The following is a 20,541-nucleotide window of genomic DNA, read 5'->3' as shown; positions in this document are numbered from 1 at the left end:
AGTATTGATCTGTGTATTGATCTGTGACCAGGTTCTGTGGGAGCTGCAGCAGGGTGAAGGCCAGGGAGGAGCAGGAGACAGTATTGATCTCTGTGTATTGATCTGTGATCAGGTTCTGTGGGAGCTGCAGCAGGGTGAAGGCCAGGGAGGAGCAGGAGACGCCGCGCGCCTCTGAGCCTCTGGACCCTGAGGGCCGTGAGTCCAAGGTGCTGTACGCTCTGGCCTGCTTCAAGGGAGAGCAGTTCAGGGTGGGGGACAGCGTCTACATGCCCCCCGACACCTTCAACTTCAGGTGAGCCCTAACCCCCTACATGCCCCCGACACCTTCACCTTCAGGTGAGCCCTAACCCCCCCGACACCTTCACCTTCAGGTGAGCCCTAACCCCCTACATGCCCCCGACACCTTCACCTTCAGGTGAGCCCTAACCCCCTACATGCCCCCGACACCTTCACCTTCAGGTGAGCCCTAACCCCCCCGACACCTTCACCTTCAGGTGAGCCCTAACCCCCCCGACACCTTCACCTTCAGGTGAGCCCTAACCCCCCCGACACCTTCACCTTCAGGTGAGCCCTAACCCCCCCGACACCTTCACCTTCAGGTGAGCCCTAACCCCCCCGACACCTTCACCTTCAGGTGAGCCCTAACCCCCCCGACACCTTCACCTTCAGGTGAGCCCTAACCCCCCCGACACCTTCACCTTCAGGTGAGCCCTAACCCCCCCGACACCTTCACCTTCAGGTGAGCCCTAACCCCCCCGACACCTTCACCTTCAGGTGAGCCCTAACCCCCCCGACACCTTCACCTTCAGGTGAGCCCTAACCCCCCCGACACCTTCACCTTCAGGTGAGCCCTAACCCCCCCGACACCTTCACCTTCAGGTGACTGCAACATTTGATCACGATAACGTTTTTCATATAGATAGTTATCGATATTTGTATTGGTATTAAATTATTTTTCCACACGGTCCAGCTGAACTCTGCCGCTGCTTGTTTTCAGCGTGAAGGCGGCGAGCCCCGTGAAGCGCTCCCACAGGAAGGAGGACGTGGACGAGGACCTGTACCCCGAGTACTACAGGAAGTCCTCCGACTACATCAAGGGCTCCAACCAGGACGCCCCGGAGCCCTTCCGCATCGGACGCATCCGCGAGATCTTCTGCCACCGGCGCAGCAACGGCAAGGCCGACTCGTCGGAGGTCAAACTGCGCCTCTACAAGTTCTACAGGTAAAGTTCAGTTACATCATCAGTTCAGCAGGTTAGGTTTAGGGCTGACCTTCGAAGCTTTTTTTGGCAATCGAAGCTTTGGGGCCGAGCTTCGATTTTAATTCGAAGCTTTGATTAAAAAAAAAATAATAATAATAATTGTATCTTATGTTGTGGGACTTGTACAGCACTTTGGTAAACTTTGTTGTTTTTAAATGTGCTCCATAAATAAAGTGGATTGTTCACACACACACACAAATCGAAGTAAAAAATTAAAATCGAAAAGCGAGAGACTAAACCTGTTGTTGTTAGCTTACATGCTAACGTGAATGGGATCGACCATAGCATTGCGGCTAGGCTAGCTACCATAGCAGTACAGCAGCTAGTTGAATGGATAAACGTTATTTCGAGCTTCGAACAGAAAACAAAATGGAAGTTAAAAAAAATAAAACATTTTTTTTTTTTAACACTTTAACCGCCAAACGCCGGAACTCGTCATTCCCCGCCATGCTCATTCCGCCGAGGACGCCTTAACTCGTCTTTGATGTCAATATTTCAAAAATCTGTCATCGAAATCATATTCCCTTTCCGGGGCCCTGAGACACAAGTGTGATCTCCTCTCAACTCTCTAGCGGTTCAAGAGCGCCATCTGGTGGCCGATCGGCAGATCGCCAACCGGATATTAACCTTTGAACCAGTAGTACTCATGCAAATGTGGTCCGGCCACTCTATAGCTCCCGCGACTCCATCTTGAAACACTGGATAATACTGCCCTGTCAAGGCAGACCGCAGTAACTCAAAAAAAGTCAAAATTGAGTTATGAGTGAAATTGAACTTGTCAATAAATGTTTTATCTTGTGACCAAGTTTCAGATGTTAATGTCGCTCAGTTTTGGAGATATGGGGTTTTAAAAACTGCAGTAACTACAAAATCACACTCAAAAACCAGGCAGACCTGTTATAGGTAGATAGATGATAGTACCCAGATTTAACATGTATTAATGAAGTAATATTTAGGCATACAAAAATATGACATAATTATTTTAATTGACCCCAAAAAATCAGATACTGCACTCTGCTGCACGATTTCCTTAAATAATTATACAGGTAATGTACAGGCAAAGTGCAGTAACTTCAAATACAATGTTGTTTTCCCTCCAGCTTTCATAACTTAACCTAGCCATTTTGAAAATGAAATTTAACACCTGAATATATTGGAATGATGATGATCCAAATAAAATGGCTAGGTTAAGTTATGAAAGCTGGAGGGAAAACAACATTGTATTTGAAGTTACTGCACTTTGCCTGTACATTACCTGTATAATTATTTAAGGAAATCGTGCAGCAGAGTGCAGTATCTGCTTTTTGGGGGTTAATTAAAATAATTATGTCATATTTTTGTATGCCTAAAGATTACTTCATTAATACATGTTAAATCTGGGTACTATCATCTATCTACCTATAACACATTTTGGATGGCAAGTCAAAACACTTTAAAGCCATTTTTCTCAGTTTCACTTTTTTGAAGTTACTGCGGTCTGCCTTGACAGGGCAGAATAGATTGCTCGCCCTAACTCAATAAACGTTATTTGGACGTATATACTATTATACAACCTGGAAATGGATCGGGCATTTCTACATCCCATAATCGAAAACGGTCTACTCCACGCTGATCGTCCAACGGCGCGAGGAACATACGGTAAGATTCAGCGTTATATTCTAACGTGTTCCATATAAACTGCTATGATGAACATATGACCCACTCTGGATGAATCATCTAACGCTGCCCACGGAATTATAAACGATCCCCCGCCCATCCGGTCATCATCAGATCATACGTAGATCATTCTAGAAGTACGTCCAGTTGAAATTTTTCATCTCGCGCCGATCGCTACCAAACTGTATTTCATCATCAATATAATGCATTTGGGGCTATAAATCAAGTTCTGGAGAAAGCTGCAGAAAACGATAAAAACATACTTATACTTTAGACCATATTTTAGTATGAATATGTGAATGAAAAAGTTTAACGTTGCTACACCCTGAACAATACATATAGGACATTGAATGGGCCATAATAATGGCAATGTAGCAATAGAATTTAAAAAGTTATAGCCCTGCAAAGAAGGGGAACTTCTCCATAGACGAATAGAGCTGGCGAGGGATGGTAAATTATGAATTTAACCCATGGCGATCAAAGTGTTAAACTTCGATTTTTTTTTTTAAATGTTCGAAGCTTGTGCCATTGAACGAAGCTTCGAAGTATTTAAGACAGCCCTACACCTGTTCAGTTACATCATCAGTTCAGCAGGTAAACTTCAGTTACATCATCAGTTCAGCAGGTAAACTTCAGTTACATAATCAGTTCAGCAGGTAAACTTCAGTTACATCATCAGTTCAGCAGGTAAACTTCAGTTACATAATCAGTTCAGCAGGTAAACTTCAGTTAGGGGTGTGACTACTAGGGCTGACCCCTATTAGTCGACTAATCGGTCGAAAGGAGCCGTAGTGGACTGCCAACCTCTTAGTCGAATAAAAAAAGAAATTATGAATAAAAAAAAAATAAAAATTATTCTTTCCAAAAGCAAAGGGGCCTAGAAGCGTGGCTAACGCTAATGACACGCATACCAGAGGCTAACTGCCTACGAAAACAGGCACAGAGGCACTGAAAGAGGATTTCACCCATCTAATGAACACACTAGACTAGACAAATATCGATGTATCTATCAGTGGACCAATCGCATGCTTTCGCAGAGGACAAGAAGCCTTCTGTCGACTCCTTCAGACATTAACACATTCGGGGCCATTGGGATGAGTCTAATTAATCGCAAGAGGACCGGGGAATGTAAACAGACGTGGGGCTGTTTGTACAGCTAAATCTATACTTTATAGTATTGCTATCTGTCCATTCTCATTGTCAATTGAGTCCATAAACCATCCCTTCAAAATGGCTTAAAGAAAAAAAAATCATCAATAGGTTCTCATTTTATAGCGTCGTGAATATAAGCGTTATACGGGATTTGGGACTAGTATATTTTCTGGAAAGCTAGATATAGGGCTAATAGCTGCTAACGTTATATCCAATGGCATTTCCGTTTTACAGATGCTACAGAAATAACTCAAACTGCATATGATCGGCACGATCCCAAAGCATGTATGCATGAAAGGGGGGGCTGGCGGGGGACGTTGTTTATTATTATTGATTACCAATAACCGTGTTCGTCTAACTAGCCACATAGGCCGATCGCCTGGATGGCTATCAAAACAATGCCCGATCGGGCTGTAATTTACGTGAAAAAGATCTTACCATCAGCCGGTTGGATCCCCCCAAGCATTTCCCCGTTAACCATCGCCATCTGGTAGATCGATATGTCCATTGGCTGATGATAAATCCCCTTATTGCATAGTGAAATCCACAATTCAAAACGTGTCCCGTGCAACAGACAATAGCTATCGCTTCAGATGAGTAGAAAACTACATTAGAGATCCAAAAAAAGAGAACTTCTGCCACAGGGAACACTCTATTATCGCGATAGCGCCCCTAAGAGGATCTGGCCGGTATTGCATGTTGGCGAATTCAAAGAGTAGGGTAAATCTGCAGTGCCGCTCGGCGACCTTGAATAAGTTATTAAAATGGAATAAAAGCAATAACAACTTCCCACGGATATATCCGTGCTTCTGTCCACAACGCATGGATTCGAAACACGTATTTCTCCGTGGTCCGTCCCCAATGTGTTAAGCACCCCCCACAGCCCAAATGGAATGATACAAAAAAATTAAATAATAAAATAAAATACAAATATTATACTTTTTTCTTGTCGACTAATAGTCTACTAACTGCAAATTTTGGCCAATTATAAGTCGACTATCCAAATCCTTAGTCGGGGACAGCCCTAGACTCTACTTAATTGAACATCATAAAGTTGTAAATTGACTGATTTCTATTTTTTTTTTTTTTTTTTTTGATATTTTTCCCCCTCCTTTTTCCTCCGATTTTCTCCCATCCCAATGTTAGTCGTTATGCCAATTCCCAATCCCCTTCCTGGTCGCTGCGCACTTACCCCCACAGTCGGTCTGGGAGAGTGGAGGCTACCACGTGCTTCCTCCGACACACGTCTAGCCAATCAACCGCTTCTTTTCACCTGGCAGCGCGGACTCTCACTGAGAGGGTGTAACGTGTGGAAGGATCACACTACCCCCCTTAGATCCTATCCGCGCTGAGCAGGCGCCCCGACCGAACTGTAGGAGTCGCTGTTTACAACGACCCGGACCCACCCCGCCAGCTTCTCCCACCCTCTAATACAGCCAATTGTATTAGTGTGAACGGCCAGCCAAGCTGGTGACAACCCCGGAGCTGTGAGCTGGATTCGAACTGGCGAATCCAGCGTCTCCGGTGTTGGTGACGAACGCAATCTCCGCTACGCCACCTGACCGCCCTGACTGATTTTATTTTAATACTTCAGAATTGTCTGCAACTCAAATGTTTTGATTGATCAGGTTCTGATCATGTTCTGTGTTAAATTTGACAGTTGTCTCTCCCCCAGACCTGAACACTAAACTAAAGCACCAGTTCTCGTCTCTTGTCTCTCTCTTGTCCCCTCTCCAGACCCGAGAACACTCACAAAGGGATGAAGGGCGGTTACCACACGGACATCAACCAGCTGTACTGGAGCGATGAGGAGGCGACCGTCAGCCTGTCCGAGGCTCTGGGCCGCTGCCGGGTGGAGTACGCTGAGGACCTCATCCAGTCTGTCCACGACTTCTCCAGCGGAGGACCAGACCGCTTCTACTTCCTGGAGGTCAGGCTCTATTTCCAGTAGATTACAATTTGACCAATTATGCGATTGGTTTATTAACCTCTTAAGCCCTAGCCATATTTTCTGAAAATTCTCCTAAAAGTACATACCCAAGTAAATGGAAGATTGCTCCACTTCTACAACGTCCATGTATCTAGGGACCTCAGTGAAGGTATCTAGGGACCTCAGTGAAGGTATCTAGGGACATCTATGGACCTCAGTGAATGTATTCCCAGTGTCAGAAATATGGTGTCTATTACTAGGCTTGCTTAAATTATGATGAAACAAAGGAGAATATGAATTATGATTTTTCTTTGCATCTTTGACAGTGAATAACACCATGCTAATAATGACCAGACATGAAAAACTGCCACTGAGCTTGTTCAGTACTTTTTTATTTATTTTTTATCCTCTCTTTCTCCGATTTTTCTGTTTTCTCCCCGTCCCAATTTAGTCGTTGTGCCAATTCCCCCCCTCCCGTACCTGGTTGTTGCGCGCATGTTCTCCTACCGGTCGGTACAAGGGAACCCTGAAGTCATCCGCACGCTTCCTCCGACACATGCGGCGACAGCCAGTGACTCTCTTCTCACCTGGCAGCGAGGGCTCTCATTGGTGAAGTGTAACGCGTGGGAGGTCATGCTGCCTTCACCACTTCCTGCCTTTCGCTGAGCAGGCGCCCAGACCTGACCTGTAGGTCACAACGCCAGATTACCACCCACGGCTTCCCTCCCCCTAACCCAGCCAAACGGGTTAGTATAGCGATCAGCCCAAGCCGCAAGCAATGCTGACTCCGGGAGTCGAGACCGCAGCCTCTTGCATTGGCGACGAGCGCAATCTCCGCTACGCCACCTGACCGCCCTCGTTCAGTACCTTCTTGAGATCACGTGTACAAAACATCTAATGTGATGGATCCTTTCCTTATCTTATCTTAACCCACAGGCGTACAATGCCAAGACCAAGAGCTTCGAGGACCCCCCTAACCATGCCCGTTCGAAAGTCATCAACAAAGGCAAAGGAAAGGGCAAAGGTAAACGAGTTGGGCCCTTTCTAGCCTCTGAAAAGTTAATTAGTTTAGTCTTGGTTTGACTGTTTGGGGCGTCTTCACTGAGCTCAGAGCTGTTGTTGCAGGTAAAGGCAAAGGGAAGCAGGAGCCTCAGGACACGCAGGAGCCTCAGGAACCTAAAGTGCCCAAGTATCGTACGCTGGATGTGTTCTCTGGCTGCGGCGGTCTGTCTGAAGGATTCCACCAGGCGGGTGAGTTCTCACAGCATCTCCTTAACTACGCTGTTCTTTTGTTCACTAGTATATGTCCTAAATTTGAGGAATGGAAGAACTTAAGTTCATCCAAGGGGAGGACATTCGGTCTTTGTTGGCCGTGAAAACGCCACGCAGCATGGCTGCCCTCAGACTCTGAGGTGTTAAAGTTCTGGATGGCCATAAGGCGGTCCTTGGCAATCCTGTGATAATCAGTCATCAGTAGTGAACGTTCTATAGTGACCATCTCCCCCCCCCCCCCCCCCCCCAGGTATCTCCGAGACGCTGTGGGCGATAGAGATGTGGGACCCCGCAGCGCAGGCCTTCCGGCTGAACAACCCCGGCACCACGGTCTTCACGGAGGACTGCAACGTGCTGCTGAAGCTGGTCATGTCCGGAGAGAAGACCAACTCTCTGGGCCAGAAGCTGCCCCAGAAGGGCGACGTGGAGATGCTGTGCGGAGGGCCCCCCTGCCAGGGCTTCAGTGGCATGAACCGCTTCAACTCCCGAGACTACTCCAAGTTCAAGAACTCTCTGGTGGTCTCCTACCTGAGGTGAGCCCTAACCCTAACCTACTCCAAGTTCAAGAACTCTCTGGTGGTCTCCTACCTGAGGTGAGCCCTAACCCTAACCTACTCCAAGTTCAAGAACTCTCTGGTGGTCTCCTACCTGAGGTGAGCCCTAACCCTAACCTCCAAGTTCAAGAACTCGCTGGTGGTCTCCTACCTGAGGTGAGCCCTGACCCTAACCTACTCCAAGTTCAAGAGCTCTCTGGTGGTCTCCTACCTGAGGTGAGCCCTAACCTTAACCTACTCCAAGTTCAAGAACTCGCTGGTGGTCTCCTACCTGAGGTGAGCCCTAACCTTAACCTACTCCAAGTTCAAGAACTCTCTGGTGGTCTCCTACCTGAGGTGAGCCCTAACCTTAACCTACTCCAAGTTCAAGAGCTCTCTGGTCTCCTACCTGAGGTGAGCCCTAACCCTAACCTACTCCAAGTTCAAGAGCTCTCTGGTGGTCTCCTACCTGAGGTGAGCCCTAACCTTAACCTACTCCAAGTTCAAGAACTCTCTGGTGGTCTCCTACCTGAGGTGAGCCCTAACCCTAACCTACTCCAAGTTCAAGAACTCTCTGGTGGTCTCCTACCTGAGGTGAGCCCTAACCCTAACCTACTCCAAGTTCAATAACTCTCTGGTGGTCTCCTACCTGAGGTGAGTCCTAACCCTAACCTACTCCAAGTTCAAGAGCTCTCTGGTGGTCTCCTACCTGAGGTGAGCCCTAACCCTAACCTACTCCAAGTTCAAGAGCTCTCTGGTGGTCTCCTACCTGAGGTGAGTCCTAACCCTAACCTACTCCAAGTTCAAGAGCTCTCTGGTGGTCTCCTACCTGAGGTGAGCAGCATGGCTTCATTATTCTCACCAGGGATGGGCACAGATTCAATTAGTATTCAAAGTGACTATCGGATGACTATCAAGTCTTGCCCATCCCCAATTCTCATGTTGAGAAGCGGTGACAGTGGCTCAGGAGGTAGAGTGGTCGTCTGGTAATAAGGTTCCTGGTTCGATTCCCGGGCAGTATGTCTAAGTGTCCATGAGCAAGACACTTAACCTCTAATTGCTTCCGATGAGCAGGTTGGCACTTTGCATTGTTGCCTCCGCCATCTGTGTGAGGTGAATGGGTAAGATGTGAGGAACAAATTGTAAAGCACTTTGGATAAAAGCTGTTATATAAATGCACCATTTACATAGAGCTTGTGAAATGTTCCGTTGCCCCAACAGATGGTTGGATGCGTTTGACTATTTCTTGGTAGAGTTCGCAGTACAATAACTAGTTTACCTTCTCTTGCAGTTACTGTGATTACTACAGACCCAAGTTCTTCCTGCTGGAGAATGTGAGGAACTTTGTCTCGTTCAAGAAGTCCATGGTCTTGAAGCTGACGATTCGCTGTCTGGTGCGCATGGGTTACCAGTGTACCTTTGGAATCCTTCAGGTGAGTGATTGATCACCTTAGGTACTTTCTGTAGTGTGTGAGATTGCCAGGCGCTTTAAGATGCCTTCTAAAAGGGTGGCTACGTGGTGCAGTGGGCAAGGCGCTCACCACGAATACTGGAGACTGGGCTCGAACAGGTTCGCCTCCCTGTTCGAGCCCAGCGCTCCACATTGCTTTCAGTTTAGCTGGTCGTCCGCACTAATACACTGTCAGTATTAGGGGGAGGGAAACTGATGGTTGGGGATCGGGCGTTGTGGACAGCGACTCCTACGCAGTAGAATCAGGAAGCGACGGGGGCGGGGCCCCTCCAAAGCCCAGACCCCTGACGCTGAAAGATCGAGCCGCGCAGGTGGAAAGATGCGACTGCTATTACCTCATATCGGAGGGGACTCGTGCTATGTATGACTTAGTCTACATTGCAGCTGGCTTGTGGGAGGCAAGAAACGGTGTTCAAAGACGGGGGAGGGTTGAATTAGGGCTGGGCAATATAACGATAAATATCGCGATATATTTTAATCTATCGAATTTTTTTATTTATTTTTTGACCTGCAACAGGGCAGTTTTAAAACCAGAGACAGTGGACAGACTTGTCTTTCTTGCCTGCAACTTAAAGTAATGGCTTTGCTTGTCCAAATGACAATACTGACCAAATTGAGATTTATTTTTCTCTCGTCCATTTATTTTGTTTGCTTTCTAATTTAAAATAGTTTGAAACCGTCTGTACACAGTAGGCTATGTGTGCTAGCAGAGCTAGTCACCAGTCACGGTGCACATGTGCGGTGGTTTGTCCACCAAAAAAGCGCCAAAAGATCGAAAATAAACTAGCAGAGCCAGAACTGTTCAACTCCCCTGGAGCCACAGCCAGCAGAGAAGCCGGTTTACTTTCGCTTTTAAACCAGCTGCAGCCTGAGAACTAGTGTGAGGGGATGTAACACTAAAGATGGAGCCTGAGAACTGGAGTGTGAGGGGCTGTAACACTAAAGATGGAGCCTGAGAACTGGAGTGTGAGGGGATGTAACACTAAAGATGGCGGCAACGACAAAGAATTGCTGCAAAATAAACATAAATCTGTTCTGTTTAAAAACATTTTTTTTTTTATACTTATAACAATTTCGATAATTATCGATATCGAGAAATATGATAACATTATCATATCGTTATCGCAATATGATTTTTTTCCATATCGCCCAGCCCTAGGTTGAATTGGATGATACGAAAATTGGGATGGGAGAAAAATAGAAAATGGGAGAAAAAGTGGATAAAAAAAAAAGATGCCTTCTAAAAATAGATTTCCCTAAACAATTACTCGAGCACTAAAGTAATTCATAAAGTACTCTTATCTGGTAAACATTACTCGTGCCCGTCCCTGGAGTATAGTGTTTAGATTTGGTGTTCCAACCTATCAACCCGTCCGTGAAGTCTGCGTTGTGTTTGTTATTTTGTTGATAATCTTACTGGCTGTCGCACTGTTTCACCCCGTTGATGCATCTGTAATCAGAAGAATTAACACTGGAAATGTGATCTCTTTCCTGGATGGTTATGTTCATTTTCATAAACAAAACGTCTCGTACAAACGAAACAAATTGAAAGGTGAAAACTATTAATTAAATTAATAACTATCTCTCTTGATGGTTGCGGCCTAGCTCCCTAGCCGAAGCCTGTCCTATTAGCCGGAGCTTGATGGTTGCAGCCTAGCTCCCTAGCCGAAGCCTGTCCTGTTAGCCGGAGCTTGATGGTTGCGGCCTAGCTCCCTAGCCGAAGCCTGTCCTGTTAGCCGGAGCTTGATGGTTGCGGCCTAGCTCCCTAGCCGAAGCCTGTCCTGTTAGCCGGAGCTTGATGGTTGCGGCCTAGCTCCCTAGCCGAAGCCTGTCCTGTTAGCCGGAGCTTGATGGTTGCGGCCTAGCTCCCTAGCCGAAGCCTGTCCTGTTAGCCGGAGCTTGATGGTTGCGGCCTAGCTCCCTAGCCGAAGCCTGTCCTGTTAGCCGGAGCTTGATGGTTGCGGCCTAGCTCCCTAGCCGAAGCCTGTCCTGTTAGCCGGAGCTTGATGGTTGCGGCCTAGCTCCCTAGCCGAAGCATGTTCCGTTGGCCTCAAGCTATGTCCTTGTGGCTCCCCTCCTGGAGCTATCTCTGCTGTCTCGTTGTCGACGCTCGTCTGGCTTGTCTGACTCGAACCGGAAGAAACTCTCAGCTATAACGTCTTTCCCCTAGCAACTGCGACCAGCCCATAGCAACCCCACCCTATCATCACTATAGCAACGGCTTCTCCCCTCCCGAGCCGACCAGCTATCTTTGTTGATGCTAAAGCACCTCTGCGGATGACCTCTGTGCTGCCGTCTGCAATCGCTCCCACAGCGCCTGTGCCCAGACCCTGTCTGTACAGTTTCAAAGTTCACCACACAATACCATGTTTAAACTAATATACAGAGTGATGCTAGCTAGGCCTCATGTCTCTAACTGCGCCCCCTCCGCCCGCAGGCTGGTCAGTACGGCGTGGCCCAGACCCGCCGCAGGGCGATCATCTTGGCTGCAGCTCCCGGGGAGAAGCTTCCTCGCTACCCGGAGCCGCTGCACGTGTTCGCCCCCCGAGCCTGCTCCCTGAACGTGGTGGTGGACGAGAAGAAGTACTTCAGCAACGTCACGCGGTAACATCAGCTACACACACGGTTACACTAACATCAGCTACACACATCAGCTACACACACGGGTTACACCAAGGAGTCACACAGTTACACCAAGGAGTCTAACATCAGCTACACACACAGTTACACCAAGGAGTCACACAGTTACACACACAGTTACACCAAGGAGTCACACAGTTACACCAAGGAGTCTAACATCAGCTACACACACAGTTACACCAAGGAGTCACACAGTTACACCAAGGAGTCTAACATCAGCTACACACACAGTTACACCAAGGAGTCACACAGTTACACCAAGGAGTCTAACATCAGCTACACACACGGGTTACACCAAGGAGTCACACAGTTACACCAAGGAGTCTAACATCAGCTACACACACACAGTTACACCAAGGAGTCACACAGTTACACCAAGGAGTCTAACATCAGCTACACACACAGTTACACCAAGGAGTCTTAACATCTCCAGAATGGGAACCCTGACAATTCTATTATCAATCTTACCAGCTGTCTTGTCTAGCAGTCTTTTTCTTTATCCTATATAATCATAACTGTTTGCTTTCCTCCCCCCCACAGAGGTAACGGGGGAATCTACAGGACCATCACAGTCCGGGACACCATGTCTGACCTGCCGGAGATCCGTAACGGAGCGGCTGGCCTGGAGATCTCCTACAACGGGGAGCCCCAGTCCTGGTTCCAGAGGCAGATCCGGGGCACGCAGTACCAGCCCATCCTCCGAGACCACATCTGCAAGGTGCGTTCACACCAGCAACCCCCCTGAATCTAACTAACCCTCCGAGACCACATCACACCAGCAACCCCCCCCTGAATCTAACTAACCCTCCGAGACCACATCACACCAGCAACCCCCCCCTGAATCTAACTAACCCTCCGAGACCACATCACACCAGCAACCCCCCTGAATCTAACTAACCCTCCGAGACCACATCACACCAGCAACCCCCCTGAATCTAACTAACCCTCCGAGACCACATCACACCAACCCCCCTGAATCTAACTAACCCTCCGAGACCACATCACACCAACCCCCCCTGAATCTAACTAACCCTCCGAGACCACATCACACCAACCCCCCCTGAATCTAACTAACCCTCCGAGACCACATCACACCAACCCCCCCTGAATCTAACTAACCCTCCGAGACCACATCACACCAACCCCCCCTGAATCTAACTAACCCTCCGAGACCACATCACACCAACCCCCCCTGAATCTAACTAACCCTCCGAGACCACATCACACCAGCAACCCCCCTGAATCTAACTAACCCTCCGAGACCACATCACACCAACCCCCCCTGAATCTAACTAACCCTCCGAGACCACATCACACCAGCAACCCCCCTGAATCTAACTAACCCTCCGAGACCACATCACACCAGCAACCCCCCTGAATCTAACTAACCCTCCGAGACCACATCACACCAGCAACCCCCCTGAATCTAACTAACCCTCCGAGACCACATCACACCAGCAACCCCCCTGAATCTAACTAACCCTCCGAGACCACATCACACCAGCAACCCCCCTGAATCTAACTAACCCTCCGAGACCACATCACACCAGCAACCCCCCTGAATCTAACTAACCCTCCGAGATCACATCACACCAACCCCCCCCCCCTGAATCTAACTAACCCTCCGAGATCACATCACACCAGCAACCCCCCTGAATCTAACTAACTCTCCGAGACCACATCACACCAACCCCCCCTGAATCTAACTAACCCTCCGAGACCACATCACACCAGCAACCCCCCTGAATCTAACTAACCCTCCGAGACCACATCACACCAGCAACCCCCCTGAATCTAACTAACCCTCCGAGACCACATCACACCAGCAACCCCCCTGAATCTAACTAACCCTCCGAGACCACATCACACCAACCCCCCCCCCCCTGAATCTAACTAACCCTCCGAGACCACATCACACCAACCCCCCCCCCCTGAATCTAACTAACCCTCCGAGATCACATCACACCAGCAACCCCCCTGAATCTAACTAACCCTCCGAGATCACATCACACCAGCAACCCCCCTGAATCTAACTAACCCTCCGAGACCACATCTGCAAGGTGCGTTCACACCAGCAAGTTGGATAACCCTAACCATGTACTGTATGTTCAAATCATTTGGACTGATTTACACCTGAAAATACAAAACCTAGTATTTTTTATAACTGATGTACTTCCTCTGCTTCAGGACATGAGTGCCCTGGTCCTAACCCTCACCCTCTGCTTCAGGACATAGTGCCCTGGTCCTAACCCTCACCCTCTGCTTCAGGACATAGTGCCCTGGTCCTAACCCTCACCCTCTGCTTCAGGACATGAGTGCCCTGGTGGCGGCCCGTATGAGACACATCCCTCTGGCCCCCGGCTCCGACTGGAGGGACCTGCCCAACCTGGAGGTGCGGCTGAAGGACGGCACCATGAGCAAGAAGCTCCGCTACTCGCACCACGACAAGAAGAACGGGCGCAGCAGCACGGGCGCCTTGAGGGGGGTCTGCACCTGTTCAGGAGGTAATGTGTTTAACCCTGCGGGGGGTCTGCACCTGCTCAGGAGGTAATGTGTTTAACCCTGCGGGGGGTCTGCACCTGCTCAGGAGGTAATGTGTTTAACCCTGCGGGGGGTCTGCACCTGCTCAGGAGGTAATGTGTTTAACCCTGAGGGGGGTCTGCACCTGCTCAGGAGGTAATGTGTTTAACCCTGAGGGGGGTCTGCACCTGCTCAGGAGGTAATGTGTTTAACCCTGAGGGGGGTCTGCACCTGCTCAGGAGGTAATGTGTTTAACCCTGCGGGGGGTCTGCACCTGCTCAGGAGGTAATGTGTTTAACCCTGAGGGGGGTCTGCACCTGCTCAGGAGGTAATGTGTTTAACCCTGCGGGGGGTCTGCACCTGCTCAGGAGGTAATGTGTTAATGTGTTTAACCCTCTGCAGCTGCTCAGGAGGTAATGTGTTAATGTGTTTAACCCTCTGCAGCTGCTCAGGAGGTAATGTGTTAATGTGTTTAACCCTCTGCAGCTGCTCAGGAGGTAATGTGTTAATGTGTTTAACCCTCTGCAGCTGCTCAGGAGGTAATGTGTTAATGTGTTTAACCCTCTGCAGCTGCTCAGGAGGTAATGTGTTTAACCCTCTGCAGCTGCTCAGGAGGTAATGTGTTAATGTGTTTAACCCTCTGCAGCTGCTCAGGAGGTAATGTGTTAATGTGTTTAACCCTCTGCAGCTGCTCAGGAGGTAGGACCATGTGTTAATGTAGAGCCATATGAAATCCGCGTTCACGGAATCGCGGAATTTACCAATAAAAACGGAATCAACTGTAAACGTGGAATATTGCAGAATTTGCCCTAATCTGGACTGAAATGCCGTGTTCGGGAGAACATGGAACGTTTGGTGCAAAGTAGGGATGTCCCGATCACATTTTTTTGCTCCCGATCCGATCCCGATCATGTGATTTTGAGTATCTACTGATACCGATCTTTCCCGATCCGATATCTACTGATACCGATCTTTCCCGATCCGATAAATTTTCTTTTTTTACATCCCAATTTCTCACATTACATTCACCCTGAATGTTGACGTTATCCAGGTGAAAAGTTAACTTCATTCAAGCGAGGCATTGCAATCCTTGACATAAATCATTTGATGTATAATTAAATCAAGAGGGTCTGAGAGTGTGGCTGGTCTGCCGTTCTGCAGCTGAATACTATTGGTTTGTTTTGGCAAAATTCTTCTGCTCTGTGACAATAAATAAATGAATGATGATATGCAATTTAAAACCAAAACTAAGGCCTCAGTATGAGTTTAAGATGTGAACATGGTCATGGTTGTTGAATACATTTTTTTTTTTTTTTTTTTTGCCCTTCCCGATCACATGATCGGATCGGGACATCCCTAGTGCAAAGCAAACAAGACCGGGGACGCTACACACAACACGCAGCATTGTCCAAGCGTCTAGCTGCTTTGGTGTTAACGTCGGAAGAAATTCCACACTAGGCCCTAAATTCAGAGCAGCGCAGTATCCTAATGACTTGTATATGACCGGCGATAAGGTGTTTTGCTAATTCTGTCAACATGCCGTGGACTGGACTCTCAAAACACGTGCGAAGATCACTCTCCAAAAGCCATGTCAGGAACACGGAAAAACACTGTGCTTCAACACACACCAGCTCTCTAACGATGATCCCTGGTGATCACAATAGATACAGCTAGAGGGCGAGGCTAATCACTGACACTATTGTGATGAAATAGCTATGCAACGTTACAGTACATAGGACTAGAAAGGATAGCTTCTTGGCTTCGCGATTCACTACAGGGGTTTAATGGCTTAAGCTGGGTTTTGATTATCACTTAATCAATGCAGAATCAATTTTGTGCATCTGTGTAGTTGTGTACTACTGTCGTGAGTTTGTGACTCACATTGCTCTAATTTCAGCCTCCATTATACGTTATTTGTTCCGTATGACTCATTTCGTATCCGTCTCGAATGTGCGCGCTGATTTGTTTACATTGGCAACACGGGTCGCTAAGGAATTTAGGTTTGAGGTTGAAAGTGCACTTTTAGGTTGAAAGAACGGCCCTAATGTCAACGTGTTTCAATATACCGTAATTCCTCTAATAGTAACCGGGTCCCAAATACAAGCCGGGTCTCTATTAATGGCCGGGTGCGCTCTTGAGCTAAGCAATTATAAGCCGGCCTCCTAATACAAGCCGGGTTACTAATATACTGAGCTGCATACTGAGCTAGTTACTTGATTTCACTTTGAAAACGTGGAAATGACCAGTGACCACCTGTAATTGCACTGTTTACTATTTCATACAGTACTTGGTTTCAATAAATGAACCCAGTACATTTTACTGGGTTCAAACTGACACAAAATGTTGATTTATTCATTATGATCCGTTTGAAAATTTGAAATATAGGCCTCCCTCTTATACAGGCCTCCTCCTAATACAAGCCTGGTACCTGCTACAGTTTAAGCAAATACAAGCCGGGGTTACTATTAGAGGAATTACGGTAAGCGTTATGTATGGTGATAACTAGTATATTGTTAACTTAGCTCCGCTCCGCTCCCCCCCCCCCCCCCCCTCCCAAGCCGAGAATAGATATAACTAGGCTACTTACATTGTGATAAAAAAAAATTGTTTACACTTGAAATGTGTTTTTATTTTGTCACAATACTATTTGAAAAATATTGTGTAAAATTTAACTATTTCTGAGTTGCAGCACTTAAAAACATTAAATGGACTGTTATATCTTATTAAATTGTGGACATTTATTCATTCCCACTTATTAGACACTATTTCTGATGGTAAAATGAGCGTACAAAGCAAAATACAGAATTCTGAAATATTCTGCTGGCAGGGAGGCACTGGGAGTAGAATAATGCTTCCCTTAGTGAAAAATGCCCCAATTTAAATTTAAACACTGTTTAGCGCGGCCTGAATTTTCTCTGCAATATCCAGAATGACTGCAGATTAGGGGTGGACGGTATGGTCTAAAATTTATATCACGGTATAATCTGAAGCATAGACGGTAACGGTATATATCACGGTATCATCGTTTTTGATAAAAAAAATTTTTATTTTATATATATATATATATATATTTTTTTTATAAAATATATATATTATATAATTAGACTTGTACTTGTATTATCTGCGAGACATCGCCACCACGCAACAAGCTCCACTGTCTGTGTGTACTCTAGTAGCCTCCAGCTACGGCCAGGATTCTCCAGAGCTGCATCTGCACCTATACTCGAGTAGCCTCGAGCAGAGCTACGGCCAGGATTCTCCGGCGCTGCACCTGGACCCTATTGGCATAACGTTACTTGACTGTGCTCAGCAAGCCCTCAGCTCGAATACGCATCGAATCAGTGTTATAAGACATTGATATCAGGAGCTATCTGTAGCTACTGCTAGCCGGATATATAACGTTAATACAACGCCTCAGTGAATTATTTAGTTCAATGGGACATTTCGTTTTGAACGGTGAACTAACTTTCGTTAACGTGAGCTAACGGCTAACGGAGCTATCATACACGTCTACTCTCTACTAGACTTGATGGAGCGTTTGTTGATGTCAGGAGCTATCGGTAGCTGGCCGACTAGATACCGTTCGGTTAGACAATGCCTCATCATGTATTAAACTAAAAGTGAATAGTTGACTGGGTCATTTTGTAACGGTAGCTAAGCTAACGTTAGCTCAGGGAGACGTCCCGTCCCACTAGACTACTAGTAGACCCGTGTTTACATGCGTGCGGGAGGGGCTGGCACTGCGCGAAGCCTCCTAAATAACTTTTTCCAGTTCGCACATATCTATTATCTATGACTAATTCTATCTATTTTTAGGGGCAAATGCGAGTGAAATAGTCGCGCTGTGGTTACATGACGTCATTGCTATTTTAGAGCTGCACTACCGGTTACACGGTATAGGCAAAATCCATACCGTAGAGCAAATTCATACCGTTTATACCGTATACCGTTTATACCGTCCACCCCTACTGCAGATCTCCGGTGTTTATCTGCCTGGTACGCAGTGAGTCTCTTAAGCAGTTCAATGTGGCAGACCTCAATCCTGGCCAGAGCCAAGGATTGCAGTCTTTCCAAAATATTTTTTAAGCAAATCCATCCCCAGACGGCGTTCGCTCCCAAACCGATCAGCATGAAGCGAAAATCCAAATATCTTCAGCGTCCTCGACTTCGAGCGGTTAGACACGGATGGCATTCCAAGCCCCCCAAGAGTATAGAGTAGCCAGATTGAAATGTTCCGAGCGGGCAGAGCAGATGTGTTAACTCATTCACCGCCACGCCCATATGACCAAATTAGGGCTAGCACGCCACCGCTTTAATCAATGGGAGGATGGGGAAATTTGCGAGTGCTTAAAATATATCTCAAATTATGGCTATGGGTCTAACACACCCGTCGCTTATCAATGACTTGCTTGCAGTCAACATGTACGAAACTGATTGTTTTTTCATCGGTACATTTCCGTTGGTTACACCGTTTTGAATAAGAGTATAGGTTTGGAGATTTTCTAGTAATTCCAGAGAAATACACGATAATAGCCCTTTAGTGGAATACACAACACGTTGTCATTTTCCCCCTAACCCTAGATTATCTATAGTATATGTGTTATCGTGTATATATAACCCTAACCCTAACCCTATATATGCACGATACAAAAGCGGGCTGAAAAATCTCTTATCCGTGCCTTGCTCAGCACCAACGTTACGCACACACACACAGACACGTTGTGATCACTATGAAAGAAACAACTGATTAACCCAATACTGTCCTTACCTCACTGTCCTTACCTCACATCAGATGTTCTGCAAAAAGATTAATCCAAATCCTGATCACCATTCCAAATATCGATCGTGTCCATTGATCCAACGTTATAGTCCAAAACGCATAATCCACGCTGCTCAATGTCCCCAGTCAACGTGGTACAACGATACTGCATGGGCGAGAAGCAAAACCCGGACCGGACATTTTTTTTTTATGTACAGTCCCAGCCAAGCCAATCCAATGATGTGCAATACCATCCGGGAGACGATAGGCGGCGATATTTGCCCTTTTGCGAGCTCAGACCCATTCCCAACGATAACATCAGGTTGGATCGATTAAAATGAATGGATATCGCTAATAAAATAAATGCTGATTAAAACCCGACTATACTCGTGATTGGCGCTCAAGCGTTGGGGAGTTAACCTGACTATACTCGTGATTGGCGCTCAAGCGTCGGTGAGTTAACCCGACTATACTCTTGACTGGCGCTCAAGCGTCGGTGAGTTAACCCGACTATACTCGTGACTGGCGTCCCATGAGTTGATGTTGATGGTCTTGTCTGGTCTCAGGGACGCCATGTGACCCGGCCGACAGGCAGTTCAACACCCTGATCCCCTGGTGTCTTCCTCACACGGGGAACCGCCACAACCACTGGGCCGGGCTGTACGGCAGGCTGGAGTGGGACGGGTTCTTCAGCACCACCGTCACCAACCCCGAGCCCATGGGCAAGCAGGTAGGACCAGCAGACTGTAGACTGTAGGATCAGCAGACTGTATTGACCAAGCCCCGCCCTCTTCTCCATCCTCCAATCGCAACTGTTTCTTTCAAGCAGCATTTGTGATTGGAGTATCAAGAAAAGAGGGTGTGGCTTGACATGGGTCCATAAGTAACTCTTGTTTTTCTCACGATGGTCTTCCAAGCCTATAGGGCTCCGACGACACTTTACTGTCACCACTACACACTTACTGTCACCACTACACACTTACTGTCACCACTACACACTTACTGTCACCACTACACACTTACTGTCACCACTACACACTTACTGTCACCACTACACACTTACTGTCACCACTACACACTTACTGTCACCACTACACACTGTCACCACTACACACTTACTGTCACCACTACACACTTACTGTCACCACTACACACTTACTGTCACCACTACACACTTACTGTCACCACTACACACTTACTGTCACCACTACACACTCACTGTCACCACTACACACTTACTGTCACCACTACACACTTACTGTCACCACTACACACTTACTGTCACCACTACACACTACACACTTACTGTCACCACTACACACTTACTGTCACCACTACACACTTACT

The 20,541-nt window shown here is 47.2% G+C and overlaps 1 protein-coding gene across 1 annotated transcript in view; it reads left to right on the top strand.

The window, feature by feature from the left end:
• dnmt1 (DNA (cytosine-5-)-methyltransferase 1) overlaps positions 1-20,541 on the top strand; it is a 79,484-nt gene that overhangs the window by 53,022 nt on the left and 5,921 nt on the right. The window contains exons 21-31 of the mRNA XM_084328771.1: positions 113-292; positions 998-1,222; positions 5,807-5,999; positions 6,936-7,023; positions 7,125-7,250; positions 7,522-7,804; positions 9,096-9,237; positions 11,713-11,879; positions 12,456-12,633; positions 14,224-14,419; positions 19,761-19,924. Coding sequence (XP_084184897.1) covers positions 113-292; positions 998-1,222; positions 5,807-5,999; positions 6,936-7,023; positions 7,125-7,250; positions 7,522-7,804; positions 9,096-9,237; positions 11,713-11,879; positions 12,456-12,633; positions 14,224-14,419; positions 19,761-19,924 — 1,942 coding nt within the window. The remainder of the gene's footprint in view (positions 1-112; positions 293-997; positions 1,223-5,806; positions 6,000-6,935; positions 7,024-7,124; positions 7,251-7,521; positions 7,805-9,095; positions 9,238-11,712; positions 11,880-12,455; positions 12,634-14,223; positions 14,420-19,760; positions 19,925-20,541) is intronic.

Source organism: Notolepis coatsorum (assembly GCF_963971535.1).
Source record: "Notolepis coatsorum genome assembly, chromosome: 14".
Taxonomy (NCBI): Eukaryota; Metazoa; Chordata; class Actinopteri; order Aulopiformes; family Paralepididae; genus Notolepis; species Notolepis coatsorum.
Note: the sequence above shows the minus strand (reverse complement) of the source record. Positions and strands in the feature narration are given on the sequence as shown.